The sequence below is a fragment of the Schistocerca serialis genome, chromosome 4, assembly GCF_023864345.2.
Source record: "Schistocerca serialis cubense isolate TAMUIC-IGC-003099 chromosome 4, iqSchSeri2.2, whole genome shotgun sequence".
In the NCBI taxonomy this organism is placed as follows: Eukaryota; Metazoa; Arthropoda; class Insecta; order Orthoptera; family Acrididae; genus Schistocerca; species Schistocerca serialis.
The window spans coordinates 823297755-823314353 of NC_064641.1; the positions used below are offsets into that span (position 1 = coordinate 823297755).

General features: G+C 39.2%; 1 protein-coding gene across 2 annotated transcripts in view; it reads right to left on the bottom strand.

Moving 5' to 3' along the window:
- LOC126473418 (equilibrative nucleoside transporter 1) overlaps positions 1-16599 on the bottom strand; it is a 98684-nt gene that overhangs the window by 69409 nt on the left and 12676 nt on the right. The window contains exon 2 of one of the 2 annotated variants that reach the window (XM_050100446.1): positions 11348-11513. In XM_050100446.1, the coding sequence (XP_049956403.1) occupies positions 11348-11513 (166 nt within the window). Of the gene's footprint in view, positions 1-11347; positions 11517-16599 lie in introns of both variants that reach the window. The other variant, XM_050100445.1, reaches the window with a different exon arrangement.

Consider the following 16599-nt stretch of genomic DNA (forward strand, 5'->3'; position numbering starts at 1 on the left):
TCTAGTGATTACAACTACATATAACTTAAATTGAAACCATCACACACAAAATATTTTGGAGAAGGTAAAAGAAATATTGTATTTTATTGGCAAAGCGCCTAGAAGATTTAACCAATCTACTAAAGAGATTGCTTAAAATAGGCTTGTCTGTTCTCTGCTGGAGTGTTGCTGTGTGTTGTGGAACCCTTGCCAAAAAGATTTGGTGGAGGATGTTAAAAAAATTCAAAGTAGGGCAGCAGTACAATCTCGATAGTTTGAGGTGCACGAGATTGGAACTGCCTGGAACTACTGAAAACTCGGACTCTTAAAACTTATATGGGAAAAAGAAATAAAACTATGTTAAAAAGAACACAGGTGTCAAAATATGAACTTTACTAAACAAAGTGTTTACATAAGCATTTACATTGGCAGAATAAAGCCTTCATTTTTAAACTGCTAACAATTTACTTTGTGAAGTAATGGTGGAGTGTCTTTCATTTGGAGAAGCTGCAATGTTTGTGTGTGGCAATATCATGCTACTGCAGAGCAGGGTGTCACTTGGTGTCAGCTCAGGCTGTTGTTCCACCTAGCACATTGTGGGCTCAAGTGCAGCACAGTCATCGGTGTGCCTCATCATCAGTGCAGTCTCAGTCTCATATCATTCTCATCACTCTTACAGTGGGTTGAGGAGTTAAGCATGTCAATTATAGAAGAGTCTGTAACTTCCAACTGTGCATCTGAATTTAACCACCGAGTTATTTCCACATTTTCCACCTCTTCACAGTGTGGCAACCTTCTGATTAAATCACACAACAAATACTTGTCATCATTATCGAAATCTTCAGTTTCTGTGTTAGGCCTACTTTCTCATACAATTTTTCTCTGTGACTGAGAAACTGTATCTGACTTTTATTTCGCTCCAAGGCTCACTAATCAAGAACACAGTGTTCTTCACAATCACTTTCTTTAAAGCTCCTACAATGTTTTCATTGTCTTCCCAATGGAAGACTAATTGTTGCAATCACAGATGATACTTTTCCTTCGTACTTTCCAGAATGCCCTGATCCGATGGCTGTATCAAACTGGTAACATCTGGTGCACGAAATAAGGCACTGATCCCATCACACAGCAGTTCTTCTGCACTTGAATGTGAGGACGCGTTATCTATTGCCAAAATAGTTTAGCATGGCAATCCCTTTTCTTTTAAACACTTTTTTGCGCTCCAGTAAAACTAAGTTCAAAAACCAATTCTTAAAGATTTCCAAATACATCCACCCATTATTTTGATGCATGTAGATAACTGGAAGAGCTGAAATGGTCATATACTAGATTGCTCTTGGCTTGGCAGACTTCCCAGTTACAATCAGTTTTACTTTGCAGTTCCATTTGCATTTGAAGTTGCTATAATTGTGAGTAGCTCTTTATTTTTAATGCATCCCGGAGCACGTTTTTCTTCTCAAAAAGCAATACTTTTGCTGGCAACATATTGAAATGTGTATCACTTCTGTCACAGCTGTAAATTTGTTCATTAGATAAATTGTCTTCAGTTGTGATATTCTTAAACTTTATTATAAATTCCGAAATGGCCTCAGAGTACCGAGGTTTTTCTCTGCATACATCTAATTGACACACTCTATACCTCGTCTTCCACTTGTCAAGCCAGCCCATGCAAGAGACAAAACAGTCATCTCCTTCCTGTAGATGGTTTCTAAAAAACAAAGCTTTCTCCTGTAAGATTGGGCCAGAAATCAGACCCCCTTCTGTCTTTGTTGTGTAAACCACATGAACAATGACTGATTTGTTTTTTCAAACTGACTTCTTTATAGTCCTTTGGTTAAGAGATTCTTCAGAAGCTGTTCTAATTTAAGTCAGCTTCTTAACCAGTCATCGGCAGTAACCTCACCGACACCATATTCGAGACTAAGTTTTTTTATTGTGTCTCCTTTGTCAAATTGTTTCAATACTTCTAATTTTACATTAAAAGAAACAAATTTCCTTCTCTTTGCTGCAGCACTCATTTAGAAGGTGTAAAGAAAGAGTCAACAAAGAAAAAACGCAGCACCATACCGTACCAAAAATGACAAACCTAAAACACCACTATCAACAAAGGGATTACGTGTGTTAATAATTAAAAACTGGCAGAAGGGTATGCATGGTATCACTGACAAAGACACAATGAAGGTGAGTGAGTGGTTCAACAGGTAATGTGCTACAAGTGGGCAGAGGAAATGAACCAAGGTTCGGTATGATGTACATGCAAAATATTGAGACTCTACTGCGACATTTGTGAAAAAAGAGAGACAGTGTCATGGATATGATGTGTGAGCCGGGATGACAATCTTCCAAGAAATTTCAATCACAAAATTTCTCCTCTGAATGCACTCCAATCTGAAATCATCATCATAATAATAAAATAAGAGAAATCAGAGCCTGCACAGAAAGATTTAAGTGTCAATTTTTCCCACTTGGTATTTGAGAGTGCAACAGCGGAGAAATAATCTGAAAGTGGATTGATGAAGCACATCTAGTAATGCTCTGTAGTTGTTTTGCTAGTGTTCCACATTTAATGCCAACAGCCAGTCTAGGGCCAACTCTTAACTGCGAATTGCAAACTAATCATGTACTGAGAAGGAGAGATAGCAAGGAAATGGAAGAGAAATATGGCACCATCTTGGTGAAGGCAGGGAAAGTTGTGTATGTCATATCATTAAGAGAATGCATCAGCTGGGAGACACGGAAAGACAGAATAGAAGATGAAGAAAACTGCAGGGAGAATACGAATGCTGTGGGTACAGATAAGTGGGAGGCACGAAGACAGGGATGAGGACAAGAAAAATTATTAGCTCTGAGCACTATGGGACTTAACTTCTGAGGTCATCAGTCCCCTAGAACTTAGAATTACTTAAACCTAACTAACCTAAGGACATCACACACATCCATGCTCGAGACAGGATTCGAACCTGTGACCGTAGCGGCCGCGCGGTTCCAGACTGTAGCGCCTAGAACCGCTCGGCCACTCTGGCCGGCAGAAAAATTATTCCTTGGGTGACTGGTGTGCTGAGTGACACACACACACACACACACACACACACACACACACACACATACACACACACACACTTGCAGGCATGGCTACAGTGGGGCTGCAGCACAATACGTATCGGTGTATGCACTCTGAAAGAAGCTGGTCTTGATTACAAAAGTCCTGTTGATAATGTCATTGTAGCAGATCCATAAATTGCAACAGAGAACTAGAAATGTAATTAACAGAAAAGTGTACTCTTAACCTCTTAATCCCCAACAACACTACATGTAGTAATGCTCAGTAGTTATTTTCCTAGTGTTCCACATTCAGTGCCAGCTGCCAGTTTTTAGGCCAATTTGCAGTCTTATGAAAATTGTGCAAGATCAAGCAATTATCCCACAACAACATTCCATCACAGGCAACAATGTAGTTTGTGAAGGTATTTAGTGTTGTGTTTCAGGTTACAACAGTGCTGGAACAATAATAACATTATGAAGCTAGTATGAAACACTTCTAATTCTATCACAGACTAGCCATCCATCTCAGTTACCAGGCAGTATTCTGTTCTCAAATAATATTCTGGAGAATTTCAAATTCAGCAAATCAATATTTTAAAGAATACTTTACAACTTGACAATAAAACAATGAACAAACCATCCTGACACAAGCGATCACTCTCGCTTCCTTTTACATGGATTCTGAGGCTCACTGCTTTCAGATTCATTATGCTTATTGTGGAGGATGCTTTTCTCCCGAAGTTTAGTCATTAAGTTTGACCTTACAATGAGCTGTAAAATTCTGCAGTAAACAGAGTTCAGTGGCATAAAAGCAACAAATCTATTCATCTGTGCATTACCCTATCTGTGCAAACAGATAGGTACACTATCATACGCTTTTTCAATGTCCAGGAAGGTCATTAGTAGCTCTATTCCATATTCATAGTGCTGTTCCTGCAGTTGTCTTACAGCAAAATCAGATCCACCCTGGACCTTCCTGTTCTGAAGTCATGTTACTCTTCTCTCATTCTTCCTTCCAATTTTGCCCGAATTCGTGCTTCCAAAATTTTCTCAAAAATCTTTGCACAATGACTCATCAATGTTATCCCCCCGATAGTTCTTACACTCTTATCTATTTCCCTTCTTGAAGATCGGGACAATATTCCCATCTTCCAGTCTTCTGGGATCATCTGTCTCCACACAATTTTCATTACTCGATATAGTCATTGTATCCCTACCTCTCCGGCTGCTCTCACCATCTCTACACTTAGCTCATCCAGACCTGGTGACTTCCTTCCCTTCATCTTGCCCAATGCCTCTTCCAATTCTCCCCATGTAAGGTCTTTTTCTATTTGCTGTTCCTCCTCTTTTTTCTCCTCCGCTTGTTCCTCCTCATCCAGGTCTCCACTCGGGTTCAGAAGTTCTTCAAAACACTCCTTGCACATATTCTTGAGTTCCTCCTTATTCTCTACATCTTGTCCACTTTTGTTCACCTTTCGAGCATAATCTGTTGTATTGTTCTTCCTCTTACTTTTAATCATCCCATATAACACCTTTTTTCAACCTTCACTACCCTTCTCCATCATTCTGGTCCACTGTTCCATCCACTTTCTTCTTTCCTCTGCCACCACTCTTTTTGCTTCTTTCTTGCTTGCCTGATACTCTTCTCTTGTCTCTACTGTTCTCTTCTGGAACCATACCCTAAAGGATGTATTCTTCTTCTGTACTATATACTTTCTTTTATCATTCCACCAGGGTGTTTCTTTCCATCTCTTTTTGTTGCTTGTCCCCCCACATATTGCTTCCGCGGCACTTACTCACAGTATCATTTGAAAACTGTGCCTTCTTCTGTCTGCCTCCGTAGTGTAGCAGTAGCGTTTCCGCTTACCATGCAAGGGGCCCAGGTTCGGTTCCCGGCAGGGGACTGGGTGTTGTGTGTCCATCATCATTTTCATCATCACTGACCCGCAAGTCGCCGAAGTGGCGTCAATTAAAAAGGACTTGCGATACGGTGGCCGAACTCCCCTGCATGGGGCCTCCTGGCCAACAAAGCCATACGATCATTTCATTTCATTTTATTTATTTATTTATTTATTTTTGTACCTTCTTCTTTAAAGAAGGAGGTGACTCATTTGTTCTGGCTACAGACTAACTTGTTGCCATCATTTCTTTGCTCTTCCTAGGTCTCATCAACCTATCAGTCTATACAAACAAACTTCTTTTGTTACTCTTTCTTTTTGCATTCTATTCAGGTGAGAGAGATCAGAGTAATAAAACAACTTTTGTCTTACAGATTTATTGGTAGAAGAGACACTGCTAGCCCCATGATTGGGACCCCCATTCTAGGAGGAGAGAGGAGGGTGGTTGGAGGGGGGGGGGGGGGGGAACAGCAACCTTTCAAAAGATCTTCCTCACAGCCGACAGTCCTCTGATTAGCTTCTGCCTGTAACTATGTGTAGTTCTACTCTTTGAAACTGGCCTGCCTGTAAGTCTATGCTGCATGTTAAACTTTTTATGTGCCACTTGCAATTTCCTTGAAAACTGGATTTTCAACTTTTCAAGATAGAGGTCTTATTAATACCCTAGACGCTGTGATAAAATGAGAGAACTTTTATTTAATGACTACTGAAATGCTTCAGAGAAATTGTTACGTTACTGAAAGGACAAAATTTTGTCACAGTACTTTAGATGTGTTAAAAGTTATCAGAGAGCATGGAATAAAATGAGGTGTCCCCATAACATAAATTGGTCAACTACATAAGAGATCCACACGACTTATGACAGTTGACTTCTGATATGATGAGAAAGAAAATCATTACAAACTTGAGTTAACAAACAAATCTGATGTGGCAGGAAAACTGAGAAACATTTATCAAAGAATGTAGCAAGTCAGGTGTTTTAGGCATGGCACCATCCCACTCAGTAAAATATATCAACACTGCTGACGAATGACGTTATGCCTTCAGTTACTGATAAAGAAAAACTGAGTCTATCTGCACATCTTTGGTGGGAGGGCGCTTTCTCATTTTAGATCACATATTATTTCCAAATTTGCACAACTTTTTTCAGACAGTACTTCTTTACCAATGAATGCATCACATGCAAAGTCTGATGTTACTATTATTAATATTCTCTGCAAGGTCATTAATAAACATCCTGAAAAACAAGGGGCCCCAACACACTTACCTGAAGATATTTCTAAAAACCTATCCATGACTCTCCATTCAAAATAACATTCTTCCATTCAAGAAATCATCAATCCAGCCACAAGTTTTGCTTGATATCTCATAGAACAAAATGCTTTCTGAGAGTCAATGAATACTGAATCTATCTGACTGCCTTGAGATATGGCTCTCAGGATGTCATGTGAGATAAGTGCAACTTGTGTTTTACATGACCAACATTTTCTGAATTCATACTGGTTGGCAAGGAGCCACTCATTCTGTTCGAGATATCTCATTATGTTTAAGGTCAGAACATGTTCTGAGATTCTACAACAGGCAGATGTAAAGGATACTAAATGGTAGTTTAGTGGGCCATTTCTGCTAGCCTTCGTGTAGACAGATGTGACCTATACTTTCCTCCAACTAGTGAGTATGTTATTTATTCACGTGACCTACAATATATTATGGTGTTGAATACTGACGCTAACTTTGGTTCCACTAACGGCCTTTATATATAACCAGAATGTCTTTGGACTTTGCAAAAGGCCTTTCAATAAGACTCTGCTATGGTAGCCATTGAAGGCTTCATGCATTACACTTCTGACAGCCAATGCATTTCTTTTATCACATTTCTACCTATATTCCTATGCTTTGTTTTGTACCTATTATACAGTTCTCATGTTTCTTCTCAGAGACTGTATACCAGAGAGGGATCCCTCTCATCACAAACTGTTCTACTAAGAAATACATTCATCCTTAGCTTGGCCAACTAGTCTTCTAAAATTTCGGCCACAATCTCTCTACAACCTACTGCTCAGAGCTAATGTTTTATGTTCCTCACTGAAATTCGATGTTACTGCCTCTTTACCTACTTTACTGCATATGTAACTCTTTGTATTTGTTGTATTTGCCTTTTGTACTTTGGTAACTACTGGTGCTACAAGCAATTTTGCTCAATAATAAACCCAGTGAGGAAATTCTCAAGGTCAGGGACGGCCAAGAACGCGGCACACGTGCATGCACGCGTGCCGAGCTTTCACAAGCGTGCGGATCGCTCTCTTCTGACGTCACACGTCCCCCACTACCACACCAGCTGACTGGGCGCGCATGCGTGGAACTACGAACACGCCGCACGCAACAGTGCATTCGCGTATGGAACACTGCCCTGCTAGCATGTGGCTTAGTTTCATATTACGACATTTGATAATATTAAGCTCTGTACAACACATCATGTTGAGCAATTAATCTTTGTTAGCTGTTCATACACCTACAGAAAAATAACAATAACGCTCGGTTTCAAACTGCATTACACCAACAATATCATGCTTCTCACATCGTCACTCGTAAAATTCTTACAACATTTAAGCTGAGATATAGAAATAGACTTGAAAGTAGTCTACAGCATGCAGTATGATGTGGAATAAGTGATTCCAACTACATGTGAAACAAGCAAATTTTATATTCTGGAACTACTGTACAAAATTTGCAATAACTACAATTCTCAACAAAACATATGACAAATACAACAAAATTATCACTATTAATTTAATTATTTTTGGTTCACTGTAGACATAATAAAGTACATATCCGGCACAAACTGATGGTATATGGACAAACGCAGACAGTTTCTCATATTTTTGTCACTCAGATTGCCACGTAATCCTGACTTATTTAGTTTCATAATCGAAATAAACCTTTCGCACGCGTATGTCGATCCAAACACTGATATAACTTTTGCAGCCTCATCGTGGAGACAGGGAAACTCTTTCCACAAAAAACCTTCGTAAAATTCCTGGACAGTTTTAATGTAAAAAAATTTGTCCTTTAAACGGGAATTACACTGCAGATCAACAATTCCATTTGCAAATGCACTGGAGTACTTTCAACTGAAACGGCAAAGGGTCTAGAAAATAGTTCAAAAACAGATGTCAGACTGGCAGTGTCCTGAAAACGTTTAGAAAATTGTGCCTGTAGTTACTCCAACACAGAAACGAATTCGTCAGAAGTTGCGTTCTCTCTGACTTTAGAGACCGTAGGGCAATGGGCAATATTCATTTTCATGAGTTGTTCCTTCCACAATGCAAGTTTCTTATTAAATGCATCCACTTTTTTCATCAGATCAGAAATAAGCTGCTACTCACCTTGCAAAGTCTTATTGAGAGCTTTCAAGTGTGCAGTGAGATCAACTAAAAAGGTGAGGTCTGCAATCCATTTTGGATCTTCTAATTTTGGCTCTGCCTTTCCTTTTTCCTTCAGGAACTCAATAATAGCGAGTCTTAAATTGAAAAATCTATCGAGGCATGATCCTCGACTTAACCAACGTATTTCCCAGTGGTAAATAACATCTCTGTACTCTTCGTTCAGTTCCATGAGAAACTGTTGAAACTGACGGTGTACTAAGCCATGAGACTTCAAAAAATGTACTATGGTGACTACTAACTTCATCACGTGCTCCAAATTTGCATACTTAGCACAAAGAACTTCTTGGTGGACAAAACAATGAATTCCGTACAAATCTTCTGTCAATCATCCTAGTTTTTTATGCAACAGTGCTACAAGCCCATTTTGAGCACCTCGAATTGCTGGCGCTCCATCTGTGGTGAGTGAAACTAACATTTTTCCAATTCAGGCCAACGGCTTCAACTGCTTTTAGCAAGTCAGTACCCCTTGTTGTGTGTTTCATTGGTACTAAATCTAACAGTTCTTCTGTCACGTGCAAATTTGTGTCAGCTCCACCAACATAAATCGCTAGTTGTGCTGTGTCTGAAATGTCGGTCGACTCGTTCGAAGCAATCGAGAATGCAATAAACTTGCAGACCCTATCAATTAACTGCCTGTAGACATCCGCTGTCATACCAGCTATGCGGCGAGCTATTATCTGTCTGGAAAGACTAATTTCACTGAACTTCTTTACTTCCAGGGGCGTCAAGAGTTCCGCCGCCTCAACAATACGCTCCTTGATGAAATCACCATCACTGAAAGGCTTATTCGCTCTTGCAATTTTGAGCGCTATTTTGTAGCTTGCTCTGAAAGACAGGTCGCTACATTCAGTTGCAGGCTAAAAAAAGGAAACAAAAATTGAGTGAACTCTAAATTCAAATTCTAACGACAAATATGTACAAATACAAACATCAGAAACACAAAGATTTGTAAGTGGTACTCGTGTTCGGTCCGTCTCGCTGCATAACACTACGTCTTCTTAATTCCGCCAACTTGTTTGATCTATCAACCCAACTAAATCATTAAGTCCTTTGTGTGTGGTCTTATAATGCCGTTCTATTGGAAATTTGCGGTGCCCTGCGAGTATGCGACTGCATAATAGACATTGAGAATTTTCATCATTCTCTTCGAAAAAATATTGCAATTCCCATTCAGCTCTGAAGGCTCGTGACGTTGTGTCACTACCCCACCTCTTTGTGAGCATGTGCTCCATTGCAACAACCACTGTACAGTACTTATAAACTTCCTACGAATCGCTAACAAATAGCGAGGAATAAACATGGCTGCCACTACGAATCAACTAATGCACCCTATGCCGGATGAAAAGATGTCGCTTTGCACAGCTAGTCTAATGTCGCGCCATGCTGAGCAGTGCCGCGAAAGACCGAGGAAAACCGAGTAGTGGCGAGGCGGACTGAGCCCTGGACGGCACGCGTGTAGCACATCTGTACATGCGTGCAGTTTGGCATGCCGTGGCCGTCCCTGCTCAAGGTGGTCATGTCTATTTGTCGCCACCAGATCTAATATATGTCCATCATGAGTTGGCTTCCAAAATGTTTGACCTATGTAGTCTTCACAGAGAAGGCGTTTAGTATTGTTCAGCAGGATGTCCTGTCATGCCTACCACTTGGCAAACTGTAATTACCAAAGTTGATGGCTGGATACTAGGCTCCCTCTCTGTTATGACAGTACGATTTGCAAACATATGTACTAGAAAGCTGACATTTTCTCTGAAGTTTTCAGTTACATTTGGGGGTGAGTCGGTGGTCAACAGAAGAATGCAATTATATGTTTACATTCACTTGTGAAACTAGGTCTTGCATGCAACATCAAATTTTATCTCGGTGTGTTTGAGTTTATTTTTTACTGTGTAAGTACACCACAAATATATTTCCCATTAGCCTATTCTTTCAATACACATTCAAACCTATCCAAAGAAATCTCACTGCTGCCAATTTTTTTTTGCTATACTTAGTATTGTGTTAATTCCATCAGCTTCTTAGGAGTGTTTCAAATTCTGTAACTTAGCTGTGAATGCTTTGGCACTTGATCACTAGGATTTTAAGTCTTATCTGTGAGTGAGGAGCGGAGGAGGGGGCAGGGGTACATTTCTTTATCTTTGGATCTTAGACTATACTTCATAGTGTCTCACAACTCTCATTATTTGGACTGGATGGAGAACCACTTTACCCAATAATAATAATAATAATAATAATAAAAGCCTTGTGTGCAGCCCACACAGAGTCAGATACATGGTTAGCACCTTCTGGTGTGCAATGTACCCCTGATTCATTTAGGGGTTATGAACTCTATGGAAACAGTCTAAGAAGTCGAAGCCTAGCTTTTTGCTGAACCTTAGAAGTTTCTAACTCAAACCTTCCAAGTGACTCTTAACCAGGGGGTCATGATCAGTTCTACAGACAATGATGCAGTCTGTGAACTTCACCGAAATTCTGTGAGCAAAGACGGTGTCCTCAACTTTCTCTGCCAGTTGGTGGAATGACTCTCACATCACAATGACTTGTTCTTATGTGTGCCACAATTTGCAGCTGTTTGCACTCTGTCCCCTTGATGACAGCTGAATGAGGCCTCCACGCACACATACTGAGTGTACAAGGTGATCCTTCTTATCCCTTCTTGACATATCTCTAGAGGGTCCCAATATTTGGCATATGTTTGAACTGCCAACAATTAACTGATCCACACCCTTTTGCTCTTGCTTCCCCCCATCAGAGTACATGAAGGATTCCAGAAATGTGGTATTTGTCTCACCAGCTTATTTTCAGTTTTGGTAGAGATCAGCACCTCAAACTGACTCATTAGAGGGAAGGATGTAATACCTTATGTGTAATGTAGTGAACAAATGCTAGCTTATTTTTGTTAAAAGCTCAAAATCTCCATCTTGTGCCCCCTTATTGGTATAACAAATATAAAAAAACTAGGTATATTTATATAGAACTTGCCTGTCTATTGGTGGATTCATCTCAAGATCTGCTCTTTCCATTGTGACACCCTTGAAGTTAAGCTCATCGTTGGGCAGATTTGTCTCTTCCCACGCAGGAGTCAACCGTACAGGCTCAGCACTACCCGCTCTTTCAAACAGTGGCTGCTTTTCATAACCTTCTGCTCCTGCTAAAAAACAAATTACCAGTGCAAAATAAGTAACAGAGAAGTCTTCAAAATTATCTAAACAAATACATATAATGAAATATCAATACAATAGAGGAAATCATTATTTTAGCAGGACATCGGGAATGGACTTCATGGAAAACTAAATTTTCCACAGAAAAACTACAGAAGAATAAGATTTCAATAAAAAGTTTTTACTACTGTTGACCAACATTGTAGCCTGCCTCTCATTTCATCAAGACATGCCGTTTCTTCCGCATAGATGAATTACTGGATCAGCAATTTCGGGAAAGACAGATTGCTACTTACCCCATGAAGACGACGCGTCAAGTTGCAGACAAGCATTATTAAAAGACACTTACATGTGGCTTTTGGCACAGTCTTCGGGCCGGAATTCCAGTCCGAGATGCTGAAAAGTAGCAATTTATCTTCTCCTACACTGTTGATATTCCTACAGGGAGTTTCCACTGTTTGATTACTGAATAAACAGTTGAACAGTCACAGCTGAGATAGTAATTCACAAATTACAGCACTTTTGCTGCCACTGATGGACAAAAATATTATCTCTTGGAAAAAATAACTTTTTGTCAATGCAGAAACGAAACTGGCACAATATACATTTCTTTTTATTCTGGACACAATCACATTTACAATATTATTTTCATACTACAATAATTATAGCCATTTAGACCTAAAATAATAAAAAGCTTCTGCCCATTGCTGTAGCCATCCATTTTGCACATGAATTTAATTTGCTAAGCGAAAAGAAAAGAAGAAAATTACATTCATGTATATAATGATTATAACAGATGTCATGCCTGGAGTAAAATTGTGAAAATGTTCATAATTAAAACACTACACTGAGGAATACTGTCCTCTCATATACAATGGTCACCAATTTGGTGGCTAAAATAATAATGAGAAAAAGAGGACAATGTAAATACAGAAAGATATCTTGCAAAGTACCTTCCTGAAGCTACCAGAAAATACTGCTCACCAATCTGGATCATAAGTCTTATCAGAATCAAACACTATAGTTAACGTGCATTGACTTTGTAAGAGAGCCAGACACGCCAAAGATGGAATGGTACGTCCTGGAGTGGTGGCTGGCTCCAAGGTACTGTCTTTCACATGTTTCTGGTGGGAAATAAAAATGACTTCTTTCCATGTATTGCACTCACGTGAAAACATGAACTACTGCATGGAGCATGAAAGAGAATATGTTGAGAAGACTTTACTGAAGTTTGCAGTTCAGCAGAAATATTCACACGTTTCCAGACATTTCAATAGATACTGATGTAACTGTAAAAGGATGAGGAGGGTCTCCTTATTCCCTGTCAGTTATTGCAACAACCTAGTCATGAGACACAAGCTACAGGCAATACTGTACCCAATTGCCATGCACAGGCAATAGCGTCACATTTCTTGGAAGTGATGTTTCAGCTGCCCTTTTCAGTGTTTACTTAATGGCAGAAGAAGCATTATCATGACTCGCAATGTTTCTAGCAAACTTGCCTATCATCATGGCCATGTCTCCATGATTTTAAAGAATTTAAAGATTTTAAAGAATCTTCCCACAGCAGTAAATAAATACTTCTCACCTCGTACTGAAATTAGCTCGATGGTTCCCCCAAAGAACTGAAGACTCAGTAACATATTTAAGGAATTACTATAGTGAGCTTCTAACTCCCTTCAATAATCACGTTTTGCCTTTGATATGACAGCACAAGAGCCAGAGCACTGCATGACTGTTCATATCTGTAAAGCTGCACTACCTAATCCATCATGTCTTCTGCATTGGCAAAGAAAACTTTTACATGGATTCATTAGTGGTTTGGCAGATCATCTGCACACAATCCATCTATTCTTGTGCACAATTTCAACATTCAGTCACTTATCAGCCCGCTACGAATTTCTTTTTTGTAGTACTTACTCGGAGGGCTTCATTTTTTGAATTTTCTATCTGACATATGTACAGTTGAAGTAATTTTATACTTTAAAGACTTCAGAAAGTTATACATTAATGTTAGTTACATCCTTGTAAAGGGAACAGTACACTTCTAAAAGAAAAAGCTGATCAGTTTGATCTATTCCAGGATGCATGCAAAGTGATAGCTTGAACTGAGTACAACAACCACTACCTCAAATTGTATAGGCTACATGGGCAGCTCTGTGCACTTTCTATAACATTCTTATCTAAGAAAAGAAGAACTTGAACAATGTGCAGTGTCAGTTAGTGAATTTTGAGCTGGCCACCGTTCAAACTTCGTGGAATTCTTACATTGCCATTCCATCTTGAGAAGGCCTTTGCTAGCAATGGATGTCAAATGGTTGATGAAGAATACAGGTTCATTAGGAGGAAACTGCAGCATTCACCCTGGTAACGTTTGACAGAAAAAAAAATTGTATTTTGATACCACTACCTCAAATATTGTACCGAAATAAGTGTACTATCCTGTAGATTGTACTTCCAACAGGCTTTCTGCAGAATTGAAAAATTTGTGAAATGAGCTCCAGGTATTTAAATTCGAGTTCAAAGGCTCTTCATTCTATACAGAAGTTCCGAACAGCAGTTTAATGCAGTAAAGTGAAAGGTTCTATTCATTTACGTATAATTCCCTAATATTTTATTTCCTTGTTTTTATAAGTTTTTCTGGCTCGAATAGTCCCATGGAAACTGTGAAAAATAAATCAGCATATAACTTAGTTATCTTTTGAGGAACTAAACTGTCCAAAAGCTACACTTCGTTAATAAATTCACTTTGGAACGTACAGTGACTATGCCTGATACAAACTGCAACAGCTGCTTGAAAGTAATTGCTCAGGAGGAACATGATGGAAATCGTACACCTCAGTGACACAGACAGCTCACTCACACTTAGCTCGTACCACACTTCAGTCAGCCTTTCATGTTGGTATCACAAAATGATTTTTGTAGTAACATCTTTCATTCACATAAATATCTTGCGAGCCACCGCACAGTGTACAGTGGATGGTAAGTAGTGTACGAGTATCTTTCACCCCCTTTCTGATCCATTCCATGATAGTGTGCAAGGACTTTTGGCACATACCCATTTTAAGTTTATAATTCTTCAATTTCCACATCAAATCTTTTATGTTAGATATGTGTGGGAGGAAGTAATATGTTTCCTGGAACATTTTGAAATGCACACCATTGGAATTTTAGGATTAGGCTTTTATGTGGCTCACATAAACTTTGTTGCAGCATCTTCCAGTGCAAATTACTGAGCACTGCTGTCAAAGTCTTGTGCACTGACTAAACAAATGTCAGAAAAATCACACAGTTCTTCTTTGAATCTTTTTGGTCTTTATGTTACATTAATATGAACTCGTATGAGAATGAAAAATGATGAAAGATACTCAACAGATAGGATGAGTGTTTATATATGACTTCATATGCACATGAGACAATACTTCATTATTCTTCCAATGCATCACAGTCTGGTATTAGTCTTCATCATAACTAGATTTTTGTAGTGATAACTACACTAGATACTGTTCAACTGTGGTGTAAAACAACACTGAGTATTTTTTGTCAAATTATAAATATTATGATGTTTATGCTGAACATCAAGTGCTACTCTCTGCACTGAGCATTGGTCACCTGCGAGACATCTTGTACACTGCTACAATAGTCTAATTATTTGATTTTCCTATGAACAACAGTGTTGTTTGTGCACTGCCTCAGAAAACCAACAATGTCATCTACATCTACATTCAGCAAACCACTGTGAAATCCATGCAGAACGTACTTTCCATCCTACCAGCTTTTTGGGATTCTTGCTGTTCCATTCACATATGAAGTGTGGGAAAAGTGACTCCCTAGATGCCTCTGTGCATGCTGTAATTAGACTTCATGATTCCTACGGGAGGAATATGTAGGGAGTTGTAGTGTATTCCTACAGACCACACTTATGCCGGTTCTCGAAACTTTGTAAGCACACTTTTGTGGTGTAGTGGCATCTATCTCCAAATGTCTGCTTGCTCAGATTTTTCATCATCTTTGTGACTTTCTGCCCCATGTGTTAAACAAACCTGTGACCATTTGTGCTGCCATTCTTTTGCATTTTCTATGTTCTATTTGGTAAGGGCCCCACACACTTCAGTAATATTCTAGGATGAGTCACCAATTGCTTTGTAAGTAATCTCCTCTGTACACTGATTACATTTTCCTAGTATCCTACCAATGAACCACAGTCTTCCACATGCTTTACCAATGACTTAGCTTGGGTGGTCATTCCATTTCTTATAGGCCTACCTAAAAATTGTTACACCCAGGTATTTGCATGAGAAAGCCAATTCCAACTGTGACTCATTGAGTTTGTTTTGCAAATTGCACATTTTTACATTTCTGTACATTTAAAGTAAGCTGCTAATCTATTCAGTGAATAGTAAGGGTACTACCACACTTCTATATGCCACAATGGATCCCAATTTCACCATTTGTGATGTCTTCTGTATACAACAGAAATTATATACTCTGTTCTGTTTCACTTATTTTCAACCCAGTCACACAGTTGGTTTCATAGTTCGAAAGAACTTTTTTATTTACTAACCAGCAGGTCAAACAGCAAATGGCCTTGACAAGTTACAAGGTGTACAACTTTGCTTCCGCCATTTGCCAATAGGTGGCGACAACAGTAAGTAGCGGTCGAAAGAAACAGATTGCACACATCAGGCAGTTAGCTTGGACCTCCGTCAACATAACCTCATTCAAACATTAGATTTGTGTCTGCATCATAAAGTTGTTCTTGATTGAAAATGTCGGTTTACAAGTCTAATTCTCATCATTTGCAGGAGGTGTTACTGTTTTGTTTCAATATGAAGAAAACTTCAGCTGAGTCTCATCGAATGCTCTCAAGTACATATGGTAAGGACATTATTAGCGAAAGCTTGTGTCGTGAGTGGTTTCAACGCTTCAAGAACGGTGATTTTAATGTCGTAGATCGGCATAGTGGTGGAAGAGAGAATGTTTTCAAAGATGCAGAATTGGAGACATTGCTAAGTGAAGACTCGTGTCAAACTCAAGAAGAATTGGCATGATTAGAGGGAGTGACACAGCAAG